The following is a 22,002-nucleotide window of genomic DNA, read 5'->3' as shown; positions in this document are numbered from 1 at the left end:
CTTTTTTTCTTTCCTAATAGCAAACTACTGACAATTGCCATCTTGAGCCAGCTGTATAGAATTTGTATCTAGGCCATGTACTAATTGCATCTGGTTTTTTATTTGCTCTCTTGTGTGGTACTTTGAAGTACTAATTGAATTGTGTGCTTTTCTGGTCTGATACACTTGTAAGCTTTCTACAGTGATGTGTTGGGCTATTGAAATAATTGGAAAAGGAAGAGAATGAAGTTCCATTTCCAGAAGCTACTTTTTGGCTATTACTTGTAGTACTTCTCTATTGAATGGTCCTAAAACCCTCTTTACCCTCCCCTTCCCCCTGCTCTTGAAGACCTGCAGAAGTGCATGTTCCCATAGCAGAAGTGGACATGGTGGCAAATTAGCATTATACCATGGTGTTAGCTTTCTTATTTCAGTCTCCACTACATTTAAAGCAGCTTCTGCTGCTGTCAGATAGAATTCCATTTGCCATGGGTTAGTTGTTTAGGTGGTGTTGGATTGGATGGTGGGTTGGACGCGATGATCTTGAAGGTCTCTTCCAACCTGGTTTATTCTATGTATGTATGATTCTATGTATGTAATTCTATTTTCAGTGCAATTTGGATACCAGGGTTTTTGTATGATGCTTTGGGGGTGTGTGTTTGTTCATTTGGTTTTGGTTTTTTCTGCTTTGTTAGTTCTTGGGTTGGGTGTTTTTTGGATTAGAGGGCTGCTGTTGTTTAGTTCACTATTATTTTGATAATTTTAAGGGGAAAAGAGAATCTTGCTTTGAGTGCATATGTAGCACAAAGACACCATTGATTTCTCAGTGTTTTGCTGTGAAGAATTCTGCAAGATTAGTGAAAGATAGACTTGACTTTGTTATTCAGCAGTGCTGTTAATATGGTTTGAAAACGTATGGAAATAGCTGGAGAAATGTCTTATCTTTCTTGTCTTAGTAGTTCCACTTTCTTTCATTTCAATTACAATTGAAGATATATTAAAAACTTTAGTGATAGCAAATATAACCACAGAGCTCGTCCAGTACTGAAGAACCCTTTTTTATCCCATTTCCCCCCCTTTTTTTTCCTTTCCTTTTTTTTTAAATCAATTTACAACTGCTTTTGGGTTTTCTTGTCTCTTTCAAAACAATTAGTGGAAAGCCTTCAGCAGTTTAAGTGGGCTATGTCTTGTAGTTGAATTCGCTGGAGTATTGGTCTGGAGAAGCTCTAATCAAATAAGATTTTAGTGTGCTAGTGGGAAAATAAGATCTGAAGGGTTGTGTTCTGTGTATACTGTTGCTTATTTCTGTTCATACTGGTTCTGTTCTTTCAAGAAGTCCTTTTTGTTGTGTCTTTCTAGATACGCTGGATCCTCTCTTCATGCACCCTGACTTACCTTGTGGGACCCACACAGGAAGCTGTGGTCATGTGATGCATGCAGCATGCTGGCAGAAGTAAGGATGTGTCCTTTTTTTTTCTTTCTCTTTTTTTTTTTAATTGGTCTGTTTTCCAAAACATCTAAGTGCACACTAAAACACTGTACAGTAACTGGTTATTAAGGAGTAAAAACTATTTGTATTCATCAAAAATGAAACATGGCACAAAGTAAGTTTTCACCCAGTGAAGAAAACCATTATTAAAAGTTTTCTATGCCTTCTGTGACCCAAAGAAAAATCTCTAAGCACTTACTAATTTATGCAAATAAAACAAATAGGTTAAAATTGGTCAAGAATAAGAAACCATGTCTTGTAGGTTTGTATTTGAGCAATCCAACGAGAACCAATAGGATCTTCCAGGTGAGCATTCCATAGCAGCATTGTTTTCACTGAAAGTCTGTCACCAGGTAGTAGTTAAAGGACGAAGTTAGCTTATTCCAGTGCGTCTTTAAATGCATTTAGAATAGAATATGAATGACTAAATCTACCATTGTTTCTTCTCCTCCCCTACTGGTGAACAAACTCTTAATAAAAAGTAAGAGGAAGAATTGATGCAGTGCTTAAAAATCTTCACTAGATTTCTGTTCTTGGAGGGAGTCCACAGTTTAGACGAAGTGGGTTTGATTAGAATGCAACCTGAACTATTAAAAGACTAATTAACCTTACTTGCAAAATAAAGTCATCCTGATAGCAGCTACGTTTGCAGGATTACAGTACAAAGCAATACCCTCTGCATTTGACTCAGGCCTGGCAAGGCTAAACAAGATAATAGTGTGATATTGTAACACAAACAACCCCACTGAAGTGTAATCAACACATGGACAGAGCTGGGTCATACACTTGCAAGCTACTGTTGTATTTCTTGAGCTTTGTTGTTTGTACTTGTGCCATTTGACTTGAAAAAAATCTGACTAAACTTCTAGTGCTTATCATTTGCTGTTCTGTATGTGTGTGTGTATTTATTTTTTTTAGCTATGAAACATCAGTACAGAATAAGTAGGTGCACACGTTAAAATGATACAGAAGTATGTTCTTTTGAGTATAATGCATCTGCTCTTGGCAGATCCATCTACATCTGCGTAGATCTAAGTAGTGCAACATTGGAGCTCAGTTCCCTTGCTCTTTTTAAGAAAAGATGACTTGCTGTATGGGTAAATGGGATTAAAATGGACAACAGGCTCTTCTCATACAGGATGGCATGGAAGGTTTGAGTATAGTCTTTTATTTATTACATAACAGATATTCTAACTTACTAATACTCCTCCAAACAATGCCTGCCACACCTCTCTAGAGTATCTGTGCAGCCTAAAAATATTGCAAAATACTGTCTTAAACAGTATGAGTTCGAATGAATAGGATATCTCTGTAGTTGCTGTGTTACGAGGAAGAGGAGTTGCTTGCAAACCCATAGTTGTTTAGATGTGGGAACATAAATGTATGTTTTGGTTGATTGTAACAGATTACTTTCCTAAATATTCTGTAATCAATAGAACTTCTGCATATGTTCCTGCATGCACGCTGTCTCCTATTACACAAATGGGATTTTATTTTTCCCCTTAAGATGTATGATTTAGAGGGGAAAAAATAGAGTTATTACCTTAATGTGGCAATTAGTTTCTTATCTGTCTTTTAAGAGTCTACATACTCGGTTTGAACATTAGTACTGAATTTAATTGCTTGTATCTGGGTAAGAAGATTTGAATGTTGGATTTTTGTGTTCCTAATAATACCACTGAGGCATTAATGCAATTGGAAAGCTCCTTGCGTCCACTGAGGGGGCAAAATTGTCACGAAACCTGTAAAAGGAATCACAGTTATTTCTTAGGTACTTTTTGAGTTTAAAATAGTTCAAGTGTGATACTATCCTCTCTTCCTGTTTAAAAAAAGGCTACAGTTTTCATTGTCTAATCATGAGGCTCAGTCATTGCCATGAATAGCTGATTATTCATTCATGAAGCGTCACTGGTAGTTTTTCCTGAAATTAAATACAACCATGTACAACCGTTGTTTTGAACTTACTGTAACAAGCTGCATATGAGAGACGTTGCATTGTGTTGGAGATGTGAGAGTGGAGAAGGGTAGACAAGTTAAAGACTGTCTGTGAAAACGTTAATGAAATTTAGAAGAATCTGAAAGGCAAGGAAGAGTTGCTGTGATTTTTTGCATAAGTTCATCTGTGCGCTCAAAAGGTTTTATTTTCACACCTAGGCACATGAAAGAGTTACAAATCATAGGTAAAGACTTGTTTGCTGGCTTGACTGGGCATTTGCTAGATAATAGCACTTCTAATTGTTGGAACATTTGTTTTCATGTCACGTTTGATCATTCCTCTTTCTAGTCATTTCCTGTTGCGTGTTGTAGGTACTTCGAAGCCATGCAGCTGAATTTCCGGCAGCGCCTGCACGTTGAGCAGATATTTGACTTGGAGAATGGAGAGTATCTCTGTCCGCTCTGCAAATCTCTCTGCAATACTGTGATTCCTATCGTCCCGTTGCAGGCCCAAAAAATAAACAGGTGAATCGCTAGACTGCACCTGCAGGAAAGAGTTACTTTTTAGGGCCATTTGTGCCTTTCAGACTTTTTGAAGAAAAGCTTGGGATGAGCTTTCTAATCTGTATAAAAGACTGCCTATTTCCTTATTGGGTATTCAGCCAGATACACTGCTTTTGGCAGTCTGTTTATTTTTGAAGAAACATATTTGGATTGTCTGTTTTTTCAGAGCTGAGATCAGATGATAAAGTCCCTAGATCGAGTATTTAGCCTAACAACGTTTGTACTGTTTGCTCACAATTTGCAAAGACAGCAAAACTTTGCAAATACTGAGTTAATATGTTCTGACCTAAATGTGTCCTCTGTTTTTAAAGATTAAGTGATTCTTTGACTTATTAAAGTAAAACTTGCTTTCTGTTTCTATTTTCAGTGAGGATGCAGAAGCAGTAGCTCAAATTCTGTCCCTGGCTAGGTGGCTGGAGATTATTACAGTCAGGATATCGGGCTACAGTGTCAAAAATGCTAAAGGTTTGTTATCTTGGTTTCAAAGCTGTTCTGTGGGATATCTAATATACCAGTATGTGTTTTAACTAACACCAGTAAACTCCAAATAAAGAACAATTTTGCTGTTGGTCAAGACACTATCAGATAAATCTGGAGATGAAGTTGTGGTGCTTCCTGAGATTAATTTTTTTCCTCTTTTCTGTTAAATTCTTTCCATATTCCCTGTAGAAGAAATAATGTATACTTGGAGAGGGTAGCCACCAACTGACACTCAAGAGTTAAACTTCTGTATGGACTATGATGTAGCAAAAAAAGAGGAAAATTGAATGAAAAGGGCCAAAGTGAAAACGTGTATGAGTTTTAGAGAACTGAAGGTACAGAGGATCAAGATGTTGTTTGCACTTATAAAGCAGGAAATTCTTTTTCCTCACCAGCAAAGCACTACTTTTAATCCCTATATTTCTGGGAATAGAAGAAAATACTACTTCAAGAGGAGGGTTAGAAGGCAGTCCAGCTGATGAGGTCCATTTAAAATAAAAAGCCTACCTTCTGTTAGGGTGCTGTAAAAACTAATACATTTTTATTTTTATTTTTTATATGACTTCTCTTCTCCTTTCATCCCCCCCCCCCCCTTTTTTTTTTCTCTCTAAGGTGAGAAACAAAATCTTCCAGCTTTCACCAGCAAGGGAATGGGGAACTCGGCTTTGGAATTCCATTCCATCCTTAGTTTTGGAGTTCAGTCCTCGTAAGTTACTGGAAGAGTTCTCTGCATTGTACTTTTTCTCCCTAAAATAACTTAAACATACTTCAGGATTTGTGTTGAAGGAAAGGCCTATGAGTTCTTTGGTGGGAATATGGGCTTGCTTAGACTTTTCATTAGGAATTCACTGGGTATCAGATCTGTACAGAGCTAGATGGACTTCTTGGTCAAATCCACTTTGGTAGTTCTTATGTTCTTTATACAGACGTAAGTAGTCTGGAATCTTCTAATCCACACCTTCAGTGATTTGAGTCACTTCCTATGCCTCTAGCATCTGCCTTAATTTTCCTGATACACGTTTGTCTCAGGGATAGCTTTCACTTGGTTTTGAATGCAATGATGTAATACCTCTTAGTTAGAGGAATAGGTCTCTGTCTGTTTTTATTCCAGTGGGCAAATACACTCACCCACTAAACCAGAATGAATGGGTAGATATTTTTTCAAGTGGACCATGCTGCCTGGTTTCTTTTTAGATCATGCCATAAGTACTCTACTTCTGCTGCTTCTAAGCAAAGTTATATTTATGCAAAGTACTTAAATGTATCTGCTATTTGCAACAGTTCAGTCAGTTGAATCCCATTCTTTCCTGATAACTGATCTTCATGGGAAAGATTCTGTTGGATGCACTTAAACAGTGTGGTGTTTAAGTATGAGCTTGGCTAAACTCCCAAATTTATGGTGCAGTTGTCTTCTCTGTAGTGATTTGGAGACTTACTGTGTATGTCATCTGTTCCTGTTATGAAGCTCCGTGAGCGACTTCAGAAAAACCACGAGCTATTAAAACTGTAGGTGGTTTTGCTTAGGCACTTTTCTGCATGTGACTGCAGAAAACTAACCCAGTGTCAGTTAAAAGGACCCCAAGTGTTAAAAAAAGTCTACAGACAGTTTCAGTTGCTTATGAAAAGGGACATATTTTCATTCTTGTACTTAATGACATTTCCTTACTTGAATCTTTTTTTCTCTCATGATATTTTTCTTTAATTTAGACTGTTGCATTTTTTTAATATTAATTGTAATACGGTACAGAGAAACAGACTCCTTCCAGCCTGGTAGCTCTTAACAGGCTCTACAAATGGAGAGGTTATGTCAAGCTACTTGTGTGTTACTGGGAACTAGTACATTTTTCCCCTCTGTTGTATTTGAGGATTTTTTGATAAATAACTTTGACATGGTTAGTGATTGACTAGTAATAAGCACAATTAATAATTCAGACTGAAATTATCTTGGGTTGCTTTTACAGAGCCAAATACTCCAGCAGTATCAAGGAGATGCTTATTCTCTTTGCCACCACCATTTATAGAGTTGGGCTAAAAGTTGCACCGAATGAAGCCGATGACCGGATTCCTATGATGACCTGGAGCACATGTGCTTTCACCATCCAATGTATAGGTAAAACTTAACTTGGCTTTAGTCCTTCTCATCACTTGAAAATCTTACAGTTGTTCACATAATTTTATATCATCTGATTGTATAAATAATAGTGGTTTGATTGTATAAATAGTAATGCATCACATTATGCAATAATACAGCAATGTAAATTGTATGTCATGACATTTATAATAGAATTGGAATCTGTAATAGTTTATAAACAATATGATATTTTTGTTAGATGATAGTTTATAGAATAAGATATGGAATTCCAATATGAATGAGGTCAGTGATCCTGTTGCATGATACTATGATACTAATTGCAGCATTAAGCATGTTCGATGAATATACTCGGGCTGCCTCAGATCATTGACCTGCAGGTATCTCCTCCACAGCTGAGTATTTAACATCTATGAAACAGTTTTTTTTCTCTCATTATTTCTTTCCATCTCTATGCTTGAACTACTGTCCCAAAATTAGAAGAAATATGGTCTTCTGTATTCTGAAATTGCTAAGGAGGTACCTGGTAGGGAAAGAAACAAGCAACAAAACCAACAAACTAAGTGTTCTCTGGCATGAATGTATTTTTGAAGGAAAAATAATGAGCAGAAGTGATTGCAATTTTGGAGATAATGCCCATATTTAGCAGTCATTGTCATTTCCTTTATGTACTATATACATGAAGGAGTTTGTGTCATAAAGATGAAGCTGTAGATAAATCTGTAGTGGCTTTCCATTGGGGAAGGAGATGTCTGAAATGGTGGCTGTAGGAACTGAGCATGTGATTGCACATCTCCATAAATGCTATCTGCCAGGTATGGCCTTTTGAATTGGTGAAGCTGTTGAGGTACAAGAGTAGTCTGCCTTAAATCTTTAGTGGACTTGACCTAACTGGAATTTTGAGAGTTCAAAAAGTGGGAGTATTCTGATAAGACAGAAATAGCGATGAAAACTGACTGCATCTTTCTAGTGTTACATTTTAGCAGAGATTTCAAATGTGTTGGGAGAGAGCTGGAAGCTGTATGAACATTAATGCATTTAATGCTGTGCAGAATGTTTTCATTTGATACCTAAACAAAATCCCAGACAACCTTCATAGCTGTCAGGGATGGAATTGCCAGCAAGTGTATAAATGCAATTAACTCAGAGATGTGATATTGAAGGTGTAGGTCAGAAATGGATAATTCAGATGCCGTACCAAGTCAAGATTATAAAACCAGAGGGACCACTGTGGTGGTCTGACCTGTCTTAGGACATACCACTTCTAAGAAACAGAACACACTTCATGAAACTGTAAAGCAGAACTGCTTACATAGCTTGTAGTGTTCTGGGTTTGAATCTAGTCTTAAAGTGCATTATTGAAACCACTTCATGGGCTTGGGGCCAAGCTACCTAGGCAAGGAACCTTAACTAGCTCTACTGGTGGAAATCTTTAGAGGAGGTTCAAACCATGGAATGTGAATTGCTTTCATTGCCTAAAGCCAGACACCTAAAAATGCAGAACTGATTTTTCCTGTGTTTCTTCAGCACTTCCACATGTTATGTGTTACACCAATGTATGGAAGTGCTAAGTTGGTGGCTAACATAACCCCACAACCCACATACTAAAACAGTCAACCAGAAAACTCTCAGGGAAAACAATTTTTAAAAAATTTATTTTCAAGATCTTGAAGTGTGCAGATTGATTTCTGAAAAGTGACTAAAGCACAAAACCAGTGGATACTGGTTTACTCAATTGGGGTTATTTGGTTGGTTATTTTTATTCGTTTTCTTTCCCTTCAGAACCAGTGCACCTGGGGAGGGAAGCTTAATTTTCTTCCACCTTGGGCATTTTTTTTCCCAAATACTTTTTGTTAAACTAGTCAAATGTAGCCATGGCTGTGTAGCATCCCTGTAAACATACCTTGGTGGTTTGAGAACATTTTTATGAGGGTAACTTAAAATACGACTAAATCCATATCACAGTATTGCCAAGGTTGGAAGAGACCTCGAGGATCGTTGAGTCCAACCTGTCACCACAAACCTCAGGACTAGACCATGGCACCAAGTGCCACGTCCAATCTCCTCTTGAACACCTCCAGGGATGGTGACTCCACCACCTCCCTGGGCAGCCCATTCCGATGACTAACGACTCTCTCGGTGAAGAACTTTCTCCTCACCTCGAGCCTAAACTTCCCCTGGTGCAGCTTGAGACTGTGTCCCCTTGTTCTGGTGTTATAGATTATAACATCATTGATATGAAAGTGTTTTCTTAAGCACCTAGTTACCAAGGTATGAAAACCAAATGTTTCTAAAAAGCTTGTTACAACCATTTATCTGGGAAACATTCAGTACCTTTTAAGACAATTCCCCCCCTCCCCCCCCCCGCCAAGAGAATTCTCTTACCAGAGTAAAGTTGAGCTTTAAAAGAAAGTACATATACTGAGTTAATCTTGGACTAAGTGTATTCTAACAGAAATGTTAGCTTCTGTAGAACAAAGCAACTTATTTTTTTCTGTTTAATTTCAAGAAAACCTCTTGGAAACAGAGGGAAAGCCTTTATTTGGATCTCTACAAAATAGACAGGTATGGGCAAGTAAGATATGCAATACATTTTAAACAAAACCCCAGTTTTTTAATGTGTGTATATAATATAAAATACCCACACATATAAAAACTTCTTGTTGAAAGTGCTGACATCCAGATCATTCTTTGTTGAGGAATAGCTCTCAAAATGTTTAGATTGATAAAATAAAGAGCACTTTGGGAAGAATGATGTTTCTACTTACACGTGGAAATTCCTATTAAATTAATTTATCAGTGTGTTTTCTATTTGTAGAAGTTGATGTTTTCACAGCTTTATTTCACAATTACATCATCTTTTCCTCTTCAACCATTTTCTCTTGCGCTCTAGCACAGTGGCCTTAAAGCATTAGTGCAGTTTGCAGCTGCTCAGAGAACAACATCACCACAGGTCCTGATACAGAAACATCTGGTTCGTCTTCTAGGAGGTATGGTATTCCATTTCATGGCTACCTGGCATGTTGCTGAAGTTTCTATTGCAAAATGGCACTCACAGTAGTACAGCATAGAGGCAAAGGTTAGACTACTGACAAGAGTGCTCACTTTAGTTTCTCTAATGCTGCCTGAAGAGAAGTCATCAATAGTTCTCGTAACGCAGCCCTGTGTCAGTGAAGTCCCCAAAAAATCCTCCATCCTGGATTGCCTAGGTCTGGAGATAACCATCTCTAAATGATCTGAGTAATAATGTGTTTCTGGCAGTGCTCAAAATTAGCAAATTCTGTGCTAAACAGCTAGGCAATGCCACAAAACAGGTATTTGTCTCTTAATTATTAAGACTTTTAGTACTTTCAAAAGGCTGCTTGCAGTGTAGTTTAAGATACTTGGAGCTAGCTTGTGACACATAGCTACCCTTCATGTTTCTTACTGCTGAGGGCAGCATGGTGACCTTTGTGAATCCCACTCTTTGACTTACCTTCTCTTCCATAGGATTCTTAGGTACAGGTTTTGTACTGGGCTAGCTCATGGGGCAGTATTGCAGTGAATATTTGTGGACTTCACTTTTAACACTGTGTGTACTTGATTAGAGCTAGGCAAATGAAATTTTTTACCTTGGGATTTTGATGATACAGTCATTAAAATTGAGCTGGTTGGGTATGTGGGAATAGATAAACAGATGCATAAACAATTAACTAAGTGGTAAGCAGCTAATGAAATTAGGTACTTCCTTAGTTCTGAGACTTACACTTTTTTTTAGTGAAAACACACAATTGATAGAGGGTCTAAAATCAGATTTTGATTGCAGTTCAATCCAAAAGAAGAAAATATGTCAAATACATAATTGACATCTTTATTTTGTAGTTCTTCTACCAAACTTTAAAGTGGAGGACACTCCATCCCTCTTAGAAGTAGATATGTTCCATGTTTTGGTAAGCAGGTTAATTTTCTTTTTCATATTAATACTTACTTTTTAACATGGATTTCTGTGTTCTTTGCCATGTGGATAGTCCTGCATTATCTGTTCACTTGTGTGAGTCAAATGATTGTACAGGTGTACTGCATACAAGGAAATGGCTACATGTAGCTGCTATTACAAGTCTTAGCTTTAGTTTTTCTGTTCTAGCTTTCAGGTCTTTTCTGTCACTGTTATTAGTTTTCATGCTAGATTACTACCTCAAAACAAACAAACAAAAAATCCACTGAGAAATGCACTCACTCAGCTGGTATTCCTCATTTTCCCTTTGTCTCAGTAGGCCTCTCATGCCTTTTTGATTCCTTCACATTCACTCTCATTACCTTCTTTATTCTGTTTAACCTCTTCCTCATACAAGTCTGTATTATAGGTTCTTCTAGAGTGAAAAGCAGAACAAAACCACACAACCCCAAACAAATATGAAACCCACCAAAAGAAAGCTGGTTTTGTCCTGGTTGCCTTTCAGACTAATGCTTGGTCTTGCTTCTCACGTTTTTCAGTGCGCTTTGTAGTGTGTCAAAGTCCAGAAGTTAAGCTTTCTTCTTTGTGTACCTAAACTGGCAGTTACAATGGAGCTGCTTCTGAGTTTCCTGCATGCTGGAAGAACACAAATGGTTAATGTTTTTCAGTGAGTTTTTTATACCCTTCAAATTAAAGCTAGGAATATAAATGACCAGGTTTAAATTGACTGCAGGAGTGAAATATAAATGTATAGTGAGAATATAGTTTGTTCCCCATGTAGCTATTGTCAAATTTGTTACTTGAATATTTGTTCCTTCCCTTTCGCTGTAGGTGGGAGTTGTGTTGTCCTTTCCATCTTTATACTGGGAAGATGCTGTAGATTTGCAACCTTCATCAGTTAGTTCAGCCTATAACAACCTCTACCTCTTCCATCTGACAACACTGGCACACATAACACAAATTGTCATCTCTTCAGCAACAGGTAGAGGAGCTGGGTTTGGGTTGGGTTATTCTGGCACTTTTTACACATTTTTTTTTTTAAATAGTGGATGGACACCACTAGTGTCTTCCAGGTATAAACTTACTCAAATGACTCTTAATACTAGGCAGTAACAACTGTTCTTCTGTGAAAAAATAAATAGCAAAACATAATTTCAGAGTGTTTAGTTTTATGTCTTGTGTGTACGTAGGCAAAGAAAACAACGTAGTTATTGATACATCAGGACTTGGAACAAGTCATGCATTACAGAGTGGCAACTTTTCCCTCTTCACTCCTGGTAGCAAAGTAAAGCTCTGCCCAGCAGCAGCACTACAAGCTGTAGAGTGATAGTTATGGATTTGGGAAAGAAACTTTTCCTTTACCCTTTAACCTAGTAAATACCCAGGGCCAAAATGCAGAATTCTGCGAGCTGATAGAATAGGATTTAACTTTGCTCTTTGTTCCTTACTACTGCTTAAAGCCATCAGTAACATACAGGCTTCCCAGCTACTACTTTTGAGCATGATGAGAGCCAAGAAAATTCTTCTAGTTTAGTCTGTGTAGGACAATAACTTTGAAAGTTCAAGGGAAGAAAGCAGGTTTTACATGAGGGATGAACAATGATTATTCTTTATAGCATGATAGCATGCAATTTAGGAGAACATTTATTAGGTTAAACCCAGCAAATAGCAAAGAAGTAAGCAAAATCATGTGATATTATTTCCATGAATCAATTAAAATAAAAAGAACTCAGCATGTGTAAGAGAGAAGTGTGTCACAAATGATGTACATTTACAGTGGTATTCATCTTTTTGCATGCAGAATCCCCTACTGCTCAGTCATCGGATAACAGCGAAGAGGCACGGGCTGCAGAGTCTTTTTGTAAGGAGGTTTGCCAGTACACCAGTGGGTAAGTAACAGCATTTCTTTGTCTTAGATGGCAGTGCAGACCTGGGCAACACAGAAAACCAGAAGAAAATTACCTTTTTTTAGTAAAAATAGCTACTTTTTGGACAGCTGAGTAAACTCTTAGTTTAAGGATAAAAAAAATACCCAACCCTATATTCATTCTGGAGAGAAATACAGCCACTAACTATAGTAGTTATTTTTTCTTTGTCTTGTTTGGCTTTAAAGTTTTTTGTGCTTGGTTTTGTCATTGTTGGTTTTTTTAGGTTTTTATTTTCATATTGTAGTTGGAAACCAGAAAGAAGCAAATGGTTCTGTTAGGGAACTGCAAAGCTATACAGAATTGCTTATTTGTTTGAGTGTTAGTGCCCATCTTTTCAGACTTTTCTGGTGGGTATAGCTACAGACTGTTCAGTATTTCGGTATCTGTGTGTGAAATGAACTCGAAAACATGGATGATGTTATAATATGGCCTTACAGGCCATACAGGGTCCTTCCTCAGCAGCACCATGTCAGCATTTGTGTGACCATCCTGTTCACACAAAATGTGAATTTAATCAAGTTTAAAATTTTTAGATAAAAGGAACACTAAATAAGTTAAAATTACAGTGAAATTTAGCCTAAATGCTCATATCAGTACAGATTACAAGAACAATTACCGAGTATCACTCCAGTTGTTTTTCTCAGAAGTGGATTAGTATAGTTTTGTGTTAAACAATCTGAGTGTTACTGTTGTGACTTCCATATTGTTTTTTCAGTTGTTTGGTTTGGTTTTACAGAAGAGTGTGTGTATTTTTTGGAGTGCATTCAAAGCACCAACTGAATGAGAAAAAAAAATTGCTGCCTTTTGATAATAAGCAACCAGTTTAAGAATCAATTGCTCTGTGTGGTGCTGTATGGCATGCTTTAAATCAGGTTATCTTGAGTTACCTTGAGATGGACAGCTATGCATTGCCTATTTATTTTTCATAATTCTGAAAAAACATAGGTTGAGATAATCTGGAGGCTTAATGTAAGCGTTCTATGTAAACTCTCAGTGCTGCTTTCATAGGTAGGGGGCAAGTCTGAAGTTAGATCCTGGTGGCTGTTTCACAGAATTTGGGGCACACCAGTGTTGCTTCTTTGCATTCTATCAATGCTAACCAAAATTTGAATGTCCTGGAAGGACTTGCATTGTGAGCTACTGCAGCTATTTCTCATTTGTGTGTTACAGTTGCTTTAGTCAGGATATTCCAGGCTGGCTTGTGTGGGATTGTGTTAAAAAAGGCATCATGCCTTACCTTCGTTGTGCTGCTTTGTTTTTTCATTATTTGCTGGGAGTCTCTCCACCTGAGGAACTACTACAAGGTAAATATGGAAAAGCAAATGTATTTTATTGACTTTGGTTTTTTTGGAAGAATGGATTATTTAACTGTTCACACTAACTTAGTTCATGTATTAAAGTAAGACTTGGAATGACAAGGAAATACTAATCTGTATAGGAAGGGGTAGGCAGGAGAAGCTGAGTTGTCTCAGCCACCTGTGCATGCAAAGGGTTACTTCTCAGTATGTGCAAATATGTGAATTATCAGTGATGTGCTGATACTAAGTATTTGTGGATAAAAGGATACTGTGATGTAAGGATGTAAGGGGCTTATGTTGTGTCACCTGAGAGAGAGCTTGGAGTATATTTAAAAACAAGCAAACAATTGTGTGCAGTTGATGTTGATAAATGCTGAAGACACAGGGACTCAGCAAAACAGAGCCAAGAAGAAATAAAGCACATGATAAAACTTAAACCTCTTCCTTGAAGGATTCTATTGCATTACAGATGCTAAACCCCCCCGAAAACGTATGGTGTCTTCTATCACAATGCAGTGAAACACAGAATTGTCAGCTCTTTAAAAAGGAGGACTGTGAACAACTGAGACAAAATATAGCATCTTTAATTGTTTTATATAAACTTTGAACTACATTTGAATTTGATTGGGTTACATTAGTCAAAATCTCTGCATTTTGGGATATGCTATTGTCCTTACCATTAATTTGGAACTTCAATTCTATAGGGGCGAGTCTTTCTGGTATAAATCAGTAAATCAGTATAAATCAGTAAAGCCCTTTTGTGTTGCAGAGCCAATAAATGACCACCCAGCAAACCCATAAAATCAGTACAACTTTGTGCAATATATTAGCACTGACTTGATCATAGCAAAACTTAATCCTCTTGCAGGTTTTTCAAAAGGCTATAGAAAAGCTAAAATGTGACAAGCATAGAAAATTTGCTGCACTAATGTGGTGCATATTATGCATATTAAGCAGGGAGTTCTGTTACCATAGTGACATAAGTGCAACTTAAAAATTTCTTAATATATGTCAGATTCGTTAAAGAAGATTCTCAGCTAATGCAGATTATTATAGCCCTGATAAGTCAGTGGAACTACATCCAATTGCACTAGCTAGGAGCTCTGCCAGAGCTCTAAGATACGTATTATTCAATGCAAAAGGGATTGGGAGATTTCTAGCTTTATTCAATGCAAAAGGGATTGGGAGATTTCTAGCTTGGAGTGAATTACTCAGCAGTGTTGAAACACTTTAACAGTTGCTTGTGTTTTTCTTTTGCAGTTTCTGAAGAAGGGGAATTCAAGGCACTTTGTAGTTACCTTTCTCTACCTACTAATTTGTTCCTGCTCTTCCAGGAGTATTGGGACACAGTAAATCCACTGCTTCAAAGGTATTAATTGGGACTAGACAAGCCATATTTTTCTCATGTGCTGACCTTATGGGAATTCTGGATCAAATTTGTTCATAAATGATTGAGCTCAAATTCATACCAAAGTTCTGAAGATTTGTTTGATGTTTGGTGTACTGAATCCCTTTTAAGGACTTCAAAACCCACAAAACATTCTATATTTTATCTCACTGCAAACATTAAACACTAACAGTTTAAGGAGCTAGTGCTTGCAGATGTACATTAAATCAGTCATGCAGAAAAGTTACAAAACTTGCTTGTATGGTATTCAACTTACTGTTGAGTGGTATATTTTTAATCTGCCTATAGCAAAATTACTGATCACATGAGCTATAAAATAAGAATATGGAGAATTCTGTAGCTGACAGTGTGAAGCTTTTAATTTTGTCTCTAATTCCAAAATACACTGATGAATGTCAAAGTAGCTTAATGGTCAAAAGGTACAATTTGAGTATTATGTATATTGTAACCTATCAGTGAAGAAAGAATTGGTGAAATGCTGCATTCAAAAATACAAGCTCAAATAAACAGACACACCTTCACCCCCCTCCCCCACCTCTGAGAATAATCCTGCTGTGTTGTGCTGGAGAATGTCTTCGTGTACAGAAAGAGAGGAAACAGCCTTAGGTTGTGGGAGGGAAGGTTTGGATTGGATATTAGGAAAAATTTCTTCACTGAAGAAGTGGTTAAGCATTGGAATAGGCTGCCCAAGGAAGTGGTGGAATTGCTGTCCTTGAAAGTGTTCTATAAACATCTGAATGTGGTGCTTGGGGATATGGTTTAGTGGTGGACTTGGCAGTGTTAGGTTAACATTTGGACTTGATGAAGCTCTTTTCCAACCATAATGATTCTATGATTCTATTTAATGTGTCTGTCTGGGCACTTGGTTGCATTAATTTATTTTTCCTGGCAGAATTCTCTGGCTAATGCTAGCCTTTTCTGTATGGATTTGGTTTTTTTCTGTTGGGGAATTTTTTTGTTCGCTTGGTGTGGGGTTTTTTTGGTATGGTAGGTTGTTTCGTTTGTTTGTTTGGTGGTTTTGGTGGTTTGGTGGTTTTGGTGTTTGGTTTTTGTTTAGTTTTAATTTGTTTATTTTGGTTTGCCCTTTTTTTGTTGTTTGGTGTTGGGGTTTGTGTTTTCATTTGTTTGCTTATGGATTGCCTTTGGTGGTTGCTTTTTTTTTAGTGTGTGTGTGTGTGGTTTTGGTTGTTTGTTTTTAAACCTTAGATTACTTCCATTCAGGAACATTTTGAGCTGTTGACTCCAAGTTACAGTTCATATAGTTGACAAACAATTCCCTGTCAACAGTTTTACTACAGTGAATTGCAATTGTACTATATGTAAATTGATAGCATTTTTACAACCAAATAAATGAATAAGTTTGTCTTACATTGTTCCTACATGTTCACTCAAAGACTTGACGGTACTTAGAAGAGCACAGAGAGGGTTGGTGCTCGTGAACATTAGAAAATGATCAGCAGAGGCAGTGCTTAACAAATCCATTGTCAAAAACAGAAGTTTCAAGTAGATGAGTATGTATTTAATAGTAACAGTTTTCAAATCAGCATGCAAGCTCCCTTATGTTTTCTGAAAGAATCTTATTTCAGAAGCTTAAATTTGATGATTGTTGAGAGATGTGTTAAATGAAGCTTACTGGATTGACCATCTGCTTCAGTTCTCTCTCCCTTCTTTTCCTTTTTGTAGAGATAATTTCCAAGATATCTCAGTCACCAGTTTCCCTCTTGAGTAGCTTGCCAACGCCTGTCATTGTTTTGGTAGACTCATTTGGCCATTTGAAGAAAGCATACAACATGCAGTGAGGCATTGTAAAACAGCTATTGGGTTATAAAACGAAAGCAATGAATATTTTCTCGTTAGAGCATATGAAACTTTTTTACAGTTTGACTTTAACAGCTGTGTTTTGTAGCCCACTTTGAGAACCTTTGTGTGTCTGAGGACTGCTTGCATTTTTTAATGTGTTTTCATGTGCATGTATGAGGACAGACTGAAGGAGTTGGGGCTGTTCGGTCTGGAGAAGAGAAGGCTCTGAGGTGACCTAATTGTGGCCTTCCAGTATCTGAAGGGGGCCTACAAGCAGGCTGGGGAGGGACTTCTCAGGATCTCAGGTAGTGATAGGACTAGCGGGAATGGAATGAAGCTGGAGGTGGGGAGATTCAGGCTGGATGTGAGGAGGAAGTTCTTCCCCATGAGAGTGGTGAAGCCCTGGAATGGGTTGTCCAGGGAGGTGGTTGGGGCACTGTCCCTGGAGGTGTTTAAGACCTGGCTGTGGCCAGCCTGATCTAGTGTGGGGTGTCCCTGCCCATGGCAGGGGGGTTGGAACTAGCTGATCCTTGTGGTCCCTTCCAACCCTGACCGATACTATGATGTTGATTCATTTTTAAGCATACTTTTTTTTTTCCCATGTAGGTTTTTCTTTTGTATGCAAACAAAGTCTTTTTCTGAAGCAATAAAGAATGGCTGGTTTTCTTTGTGAAGTTTTAGCTAGAACTGTTAATGCTTTAGCTGTGGCCTGTGTTTACTTACTGCTTATAGTTCAGTGATTCTGAATATATGTTGTTACCAAACACTACCATGTGCAACTGTTTGTTTGAAACAGGTGGTATGCTGACCCGGTGGTGTTAAGTTGTTTGAAGGGGAAAAGCATTGCAATAAGGTAAGTTTGTTTCTGTTTCATATCCGGTTTTATTCTGGTTGTTACTTATCTGTTGAAAGAACGAATCGCTTGTTAGGAGCAAGTTAGAGTGCTTGTATTTTCTGTCTCCTGCTCTTCCCCCAAAAGTACATTTCTCTTCTTCATTGAGAAGGTACCACGTTGTTAGACAAGTTATCTAGCTTACTCTAGGGAAAAAACCCAAAAGCTAATTGAAATGGAAGATATCCCCACACATGTAGGGAACATGGAGTTTAATTTCATTGTGTTTGCTGGAATATAGAAATGCTGAAGCTCCCATGTAAAGCCTCTCCTTGGTCTTCTAGGACTGATGAAGTGGTCTAGAACTGAGGAAATTTGCAGATAGGACTGGAAGCATAACAGGAATTCATAGCTTTCTGTTCTTTGCTGTGATCCCTATTACTCTCACAATAGTTTTGTCACTTACCCAGGTATCCTAGGAAAAGAAATAGTTTAATAGAGCTTCCTGAAGACTATAGCTGCCTTCTGAACCAAGCTTCTCAATTTAGGTAAGATGTGATGTATTTAATTATCCTCCTAGGTGGTTTGTCCCCTTTTAAATTCAGGCCCTTGCTGTACCTGGTATTAAAATTATGTTGCAGAAGCAGAGGTGCTGTTTATGCTTATAATGGGCAGTACTAGCACATGTTCATTGTGAACATGAAGCACAACAGCTTACTACATGCAGTCCCTTGTGTTTGGTAGGATAGCAAATAAAACTTTTGTACCTTAATCTGCTAATCATTTTTCACCAGTGCCAAGTGCATTTGGTTTGTCTGTGAGCATGACAATTATTTTTTCAGCCCAGAAGGTTGGCACTGTTTTCTGCCAGGAAGAGTGAATCATAGGATAATTTAGCTTAGAAGGGACTTCAGCAGATTCCCTAGTCCAACCTCCTGCTCAAAGTGGATATCCTGCAGATAAAATATTTACAGAAATGTGAAAACATAGCCAAAGGAACCAGATATGTGAAATACAATGGTGACAGAGTATATCTTGTATTTTTGGTTGTTTCTGGGTTGGGGGTTGGGGTTGTTTTTTGTTGTTGTGTTTTTAAGCAACGTTATCCACAGTTAACATTTCTTTCTTTTGAAGTTTTAATTCCTGCAGTAACGTTCCAATGATGCTTCTTTTAGGTGCCCGCGGTCTTCTGATGATGAACAAAAGCATCCAGTGTTGTGTTTATTCTGTGGGGCTATGTTGTGCTCTCAGAACATTTGCTGTCAGGAATTGGTGAATGGGGAGGAGCTGGGAGCCTGTACTTCTCACGCTCTTCAGTGTGGAGCTGGAGTCTGTATGTTTCTGAAGTAAGTATCTAGCCAGAATTTAGCATGTTAAAGAGCACAGGCAAATACGTGGACGTCAAAATTCACAACTTTATCAAAGCACTTGAGTTTTATTTCTTGTCTGAGCTCAAGAGGCATTGCTTTGACCTAAGATAACAGCTCACCAAAATGCTCAGATCCTGTTGGGAGTTGGCTTGTATTTTAAATGTATCTCTTTTTGTCTTTAAGAATCAGGGAATGCAAAGTTGTCCTCATTGAAGGTAAAACCAGGGGTTGCTTATATCCTGCACCCTACTTGGACGAATATGGAGAAACAGATCCAGGTCTGAAGTGAGTAGCTCTTTGACTTTCTTTCCCCATTTCCATTTTGGTCGGTCTGTCTGCTGCACACCCATTTAGACAACATGTTCTTCCTGCTAGCATGTGCAGCACTGTAGTATGCATCCTGGCCTGGTCAACCTGTTGAAATTCAAGTTCTTGATGGCAGTTTCCAGTCATGAATGGGTCATTCCTAATGGAAAAAATACCCTTTTAGGATAGTGTTAAATTTTCTTATTGTTCTCAAGAGCACTTTTTATGTTTTTAATCAGAAATGTGCAACAATTGCCACTGCTGAAGTGCTGTATTGGCAATGACAGTCATTGCTTGCCACATGAGGGATTGTTGCCCTTTCCAGTACGCTTGTTGGAATTGATGTTCATAGAAGTATTTAATGTTTTTCTGGCCATGCTAAACTATTAATGGAACAATTTGTCAGTTGCTCTTCTGATGTGCTCATTGGGTATTCTCCTTTTTTCTTCCATGAAGAAGAGGCAATCCCCTGCACTTATGTCAGGAACGTTACCGGAAGCTTCATCTGCTATGGCAGCAACACTGCATCATAGAGGAGATTGCCAGAAGCCAAGAAACAAATCAGATCTTCTTTGGATTCAACTGGCAGCTGCTCTGAGTCTCTTAATTTTTAGTGTAAACTTTTACTTTTGGCAGTGCTTTGAAAAAGGAAAGGAAGATGGCAGATAATAGTTGACTCTCACACACAATTGATGGATTCTCTAGGTTGGAAGTATTAGTGAAACACTGAGACAGAATCTCATGTCACATGGTTTTCTTTTTCTTGTTTTATTTTTCTCCCCACCCCCAGAAGGAAAACTACTTATGCAATTATTACTGAACGTTCAGATCCAGAAATATTTCCATTGTTTTGAGAAGTTTTGTTTCATATGCTTTGACAAGGACAGCTGTGATTCAGGACACATGCCATGTTTCTTTTTCTTCCATGCCTTGAGAATATGCCTAAATGTTTTTGCTGTGGAAAAACCTCCTTTACTTTCTTTGGATTCTTTTCCCTAGCTTAATAAATCTCTTAAATACGTCAAGATCTGTGGCGTAATGCTGGAACGGAGGTGGTGCCAGGCCTGTAGTAATCTGTACCAACAGAGAGAGCAAACATTTAATGTGTACAGAAAAAGCCTGCATTCAGCTGTATGCTGGGATTTAATGAGGAGTTTTTAGTAAATAATTTTTTAAAGGAGAAGTGTGGGACAAAAAGTGCATGGGGCAATTACCATCTTGCTTATTGCATTAAAAAGTAAAGTCCATGCTTTTTGCATTGCCAGAACTGCACTTTATCTAATGAATTTGTTCTCTATTAACATGTATCCCAAGAGGGCTGCACCATTTGGCTAGGTTGTGGTTAGTTTTACTTTTACAATTTGTCTTCTGAGATTCTCCCCAAGAAGAAAACGTGAAAATACTGTTAGTAGCTGTAGTGTAGTTCTGCAACCAGCACAAGAGCCAGAGACTTCAGTAAAGCAGAAGACGTTCAAAGCTACCACTGGCCTTAAATCAAGGCCCAGAAGAAGCAATTTTTAGAAGCAGAAATAAGCTTGCCCATATTTGAGGATTTTTCCACTCTTAATCCTCTTGTCACTGTTTCAAGCCCTTCCTGCATTTTGGGGAGCATGTCCAGTGGTTCAGTGCAGTTAGAACAGAAAAGGGGGGAGGGGGGGGGGGAAAAGGTGGCTAAGTCTGTCTCTATGCCCTTCAGTAGTTAGTAGCACATTATGATTGGACTCTCTCTCAATGTTACGTGTTCGTGCTTCAGTTCTCAATGTTTGTTGTACTGTTTCCTGAATGTCGGTCGTAATATGAGAGAATTTGTAATGTGATTGGTAAAAATACTTTTCCATTTCTGTGTGGAAGTTCAAAGTTGTCAGTACTCTAAATTTTCCCACCCCTTTGCTATTGGGATTCTTTTATGTCATTTTAATAAGGCTTGAAAGGGCGGGGGGGATTCAAATTAATATCAGTGTTTTTGTACAGTTTCTTTGTTTTTTTCCTTTTCTGCTGAGAGACAGTAGAATCACAAATGATGAATTATATTTAAATATTACTATTCTCCTAGTTTTTAAAAGTTTTTAGAGTATGTATGAGTGCACCAAAGAGCACTGTAACTCCATCTAAAAACAGAATACCAATGAACTCAAGTATTGTACTTTTTTTTATAACCTCTGCTATAATCCTTCCTGAGTGATACAAATAGGTGGCTTTTTCAGGTGTTCTGTTTCTTGCAGTTAAGGCCATTCTCTTTGATTCAGATTTTGAGCCTGAATATGAAACCCTTTAGAGACATATTAATTCTTTTAGTCTTCTCTAAAATGTATTTGAAGCACACAGTGAATTTCGAACAGCAGCTGTCACGAGAGCTTGCGTGCATTGGCAGTTTGTAAGGGCAGCAAAACACTTCTTGCCACAAAAAATCGTGGGTTAAGACTAGCAAATGTATGCCTCTTCGATACCAAAACTCTATTCACTGTTTCCCTCTGATATTTACCTGTTCATTTATCAAAACCTTTCAGTTACCTTTCACTTCACTGATAAAAAAGATTCCGTTATCAAATAGGCAGTGAGTTTACTTTACTTACTCTGTCTGAACTGTTCT

General features: G+C 37.9%; 1 protein-coding gene across 1 annotated transcript in view; it reads left to right on the top strand.

The window, feature by feature from the left end:
• Positions 1 to 21,063, top strand: part of UBR1 (ubiquitin protein ligase E3 component n-recognin 1) — a 68,053-nt gene extending 46,990 nt beyond the window's left edge. Inside the window, exons 31-47 of the mRNA XM_054161528.1 lie at positions 1,339 to 1,432; positions 3,776 to 3,928; positions 4,335 to 4,432; positions 5,060 to 5,153; positions 6,409 to 6,557; positions 9,046 to 9,101; positions 9,430 to 9,526; positions 10,398 to 10,465; positions 11,302 to 11,452; positions 12,272 to 12,359; positions 13,569 to 13,702; positions 14,957 to 15,065; positions 17,701 to 17,757; positions 18,207 to 18,284; positions 18,912 to 19,082; positions 19,290 to 19,391; positions 19,869 to 21,063. Of these exons, the coding sequence (XP_054017503.1) occupies positions 1,339 to 1,432; positions 3,776 to 3,928; positions 4,335 to 4,432; positions 5,060 to 5,153; positions 6,409 to 6,557; positions 9,046 to 9,101; positions 9,430 to 9,526; positions 10,398 to 10,465; positions 11,302 to 11,452; positions 12,272 to 12,359; positions 13,569 to 13,702; positions 14,957 to 15,065; positions 17,701 to 17,757; positions 18,207 to 18,284; positions 18,912 to 19,082; positions 19,290 to 19,391; positions 19,869 to 20,010 (1,841 nt within the window). The 3' untranslated portion in view covers positions 20,011 to 21,063. The remainder of the gene's footprint in view (positions 1 to 1,338; positions 1,433 to 3,775; positions 3,929 to 4,334; positions 4,433 to 5,059; positions 5,154 to 6,408; positions 6,558 to 9,045; positions 9,102 to 9,429; positions 9,527 to 10,397; positions 10,466 to 11,301; positions 11,453 to 12,271; positions 12,360 to 13,568; positions 13,703 to 14,956; positions 15,066 to 17,700; positions 17,758 to 18,206; positions 18,285 to 18,911; positions 19,083 to 19,289; positions 19,392 to 19,868) is intronic.
• Positions 21,064 to 22,002: the final 939 nt, after the last annotated feature.

This window comes from Dryobates pubescens, chromosome 5 (genome assembly GCF_014839835.1).
Source record: "Dryobates pubescens isolate bDryPub1 chromosome 5, bDryPub1.pri, whole genome shotgun sequence".
Lineage (NCBI taxonomy): Eukaryota > Metazoa > Chordata > Aves > Piciformes > Picidae > Dryobates > Dryobates pubescens.
The sequence above is the reverse complement of the archived record's forward strand: the minus strand, read 5'-3'. Positions and strand labels throughout refer to the sequence as shown.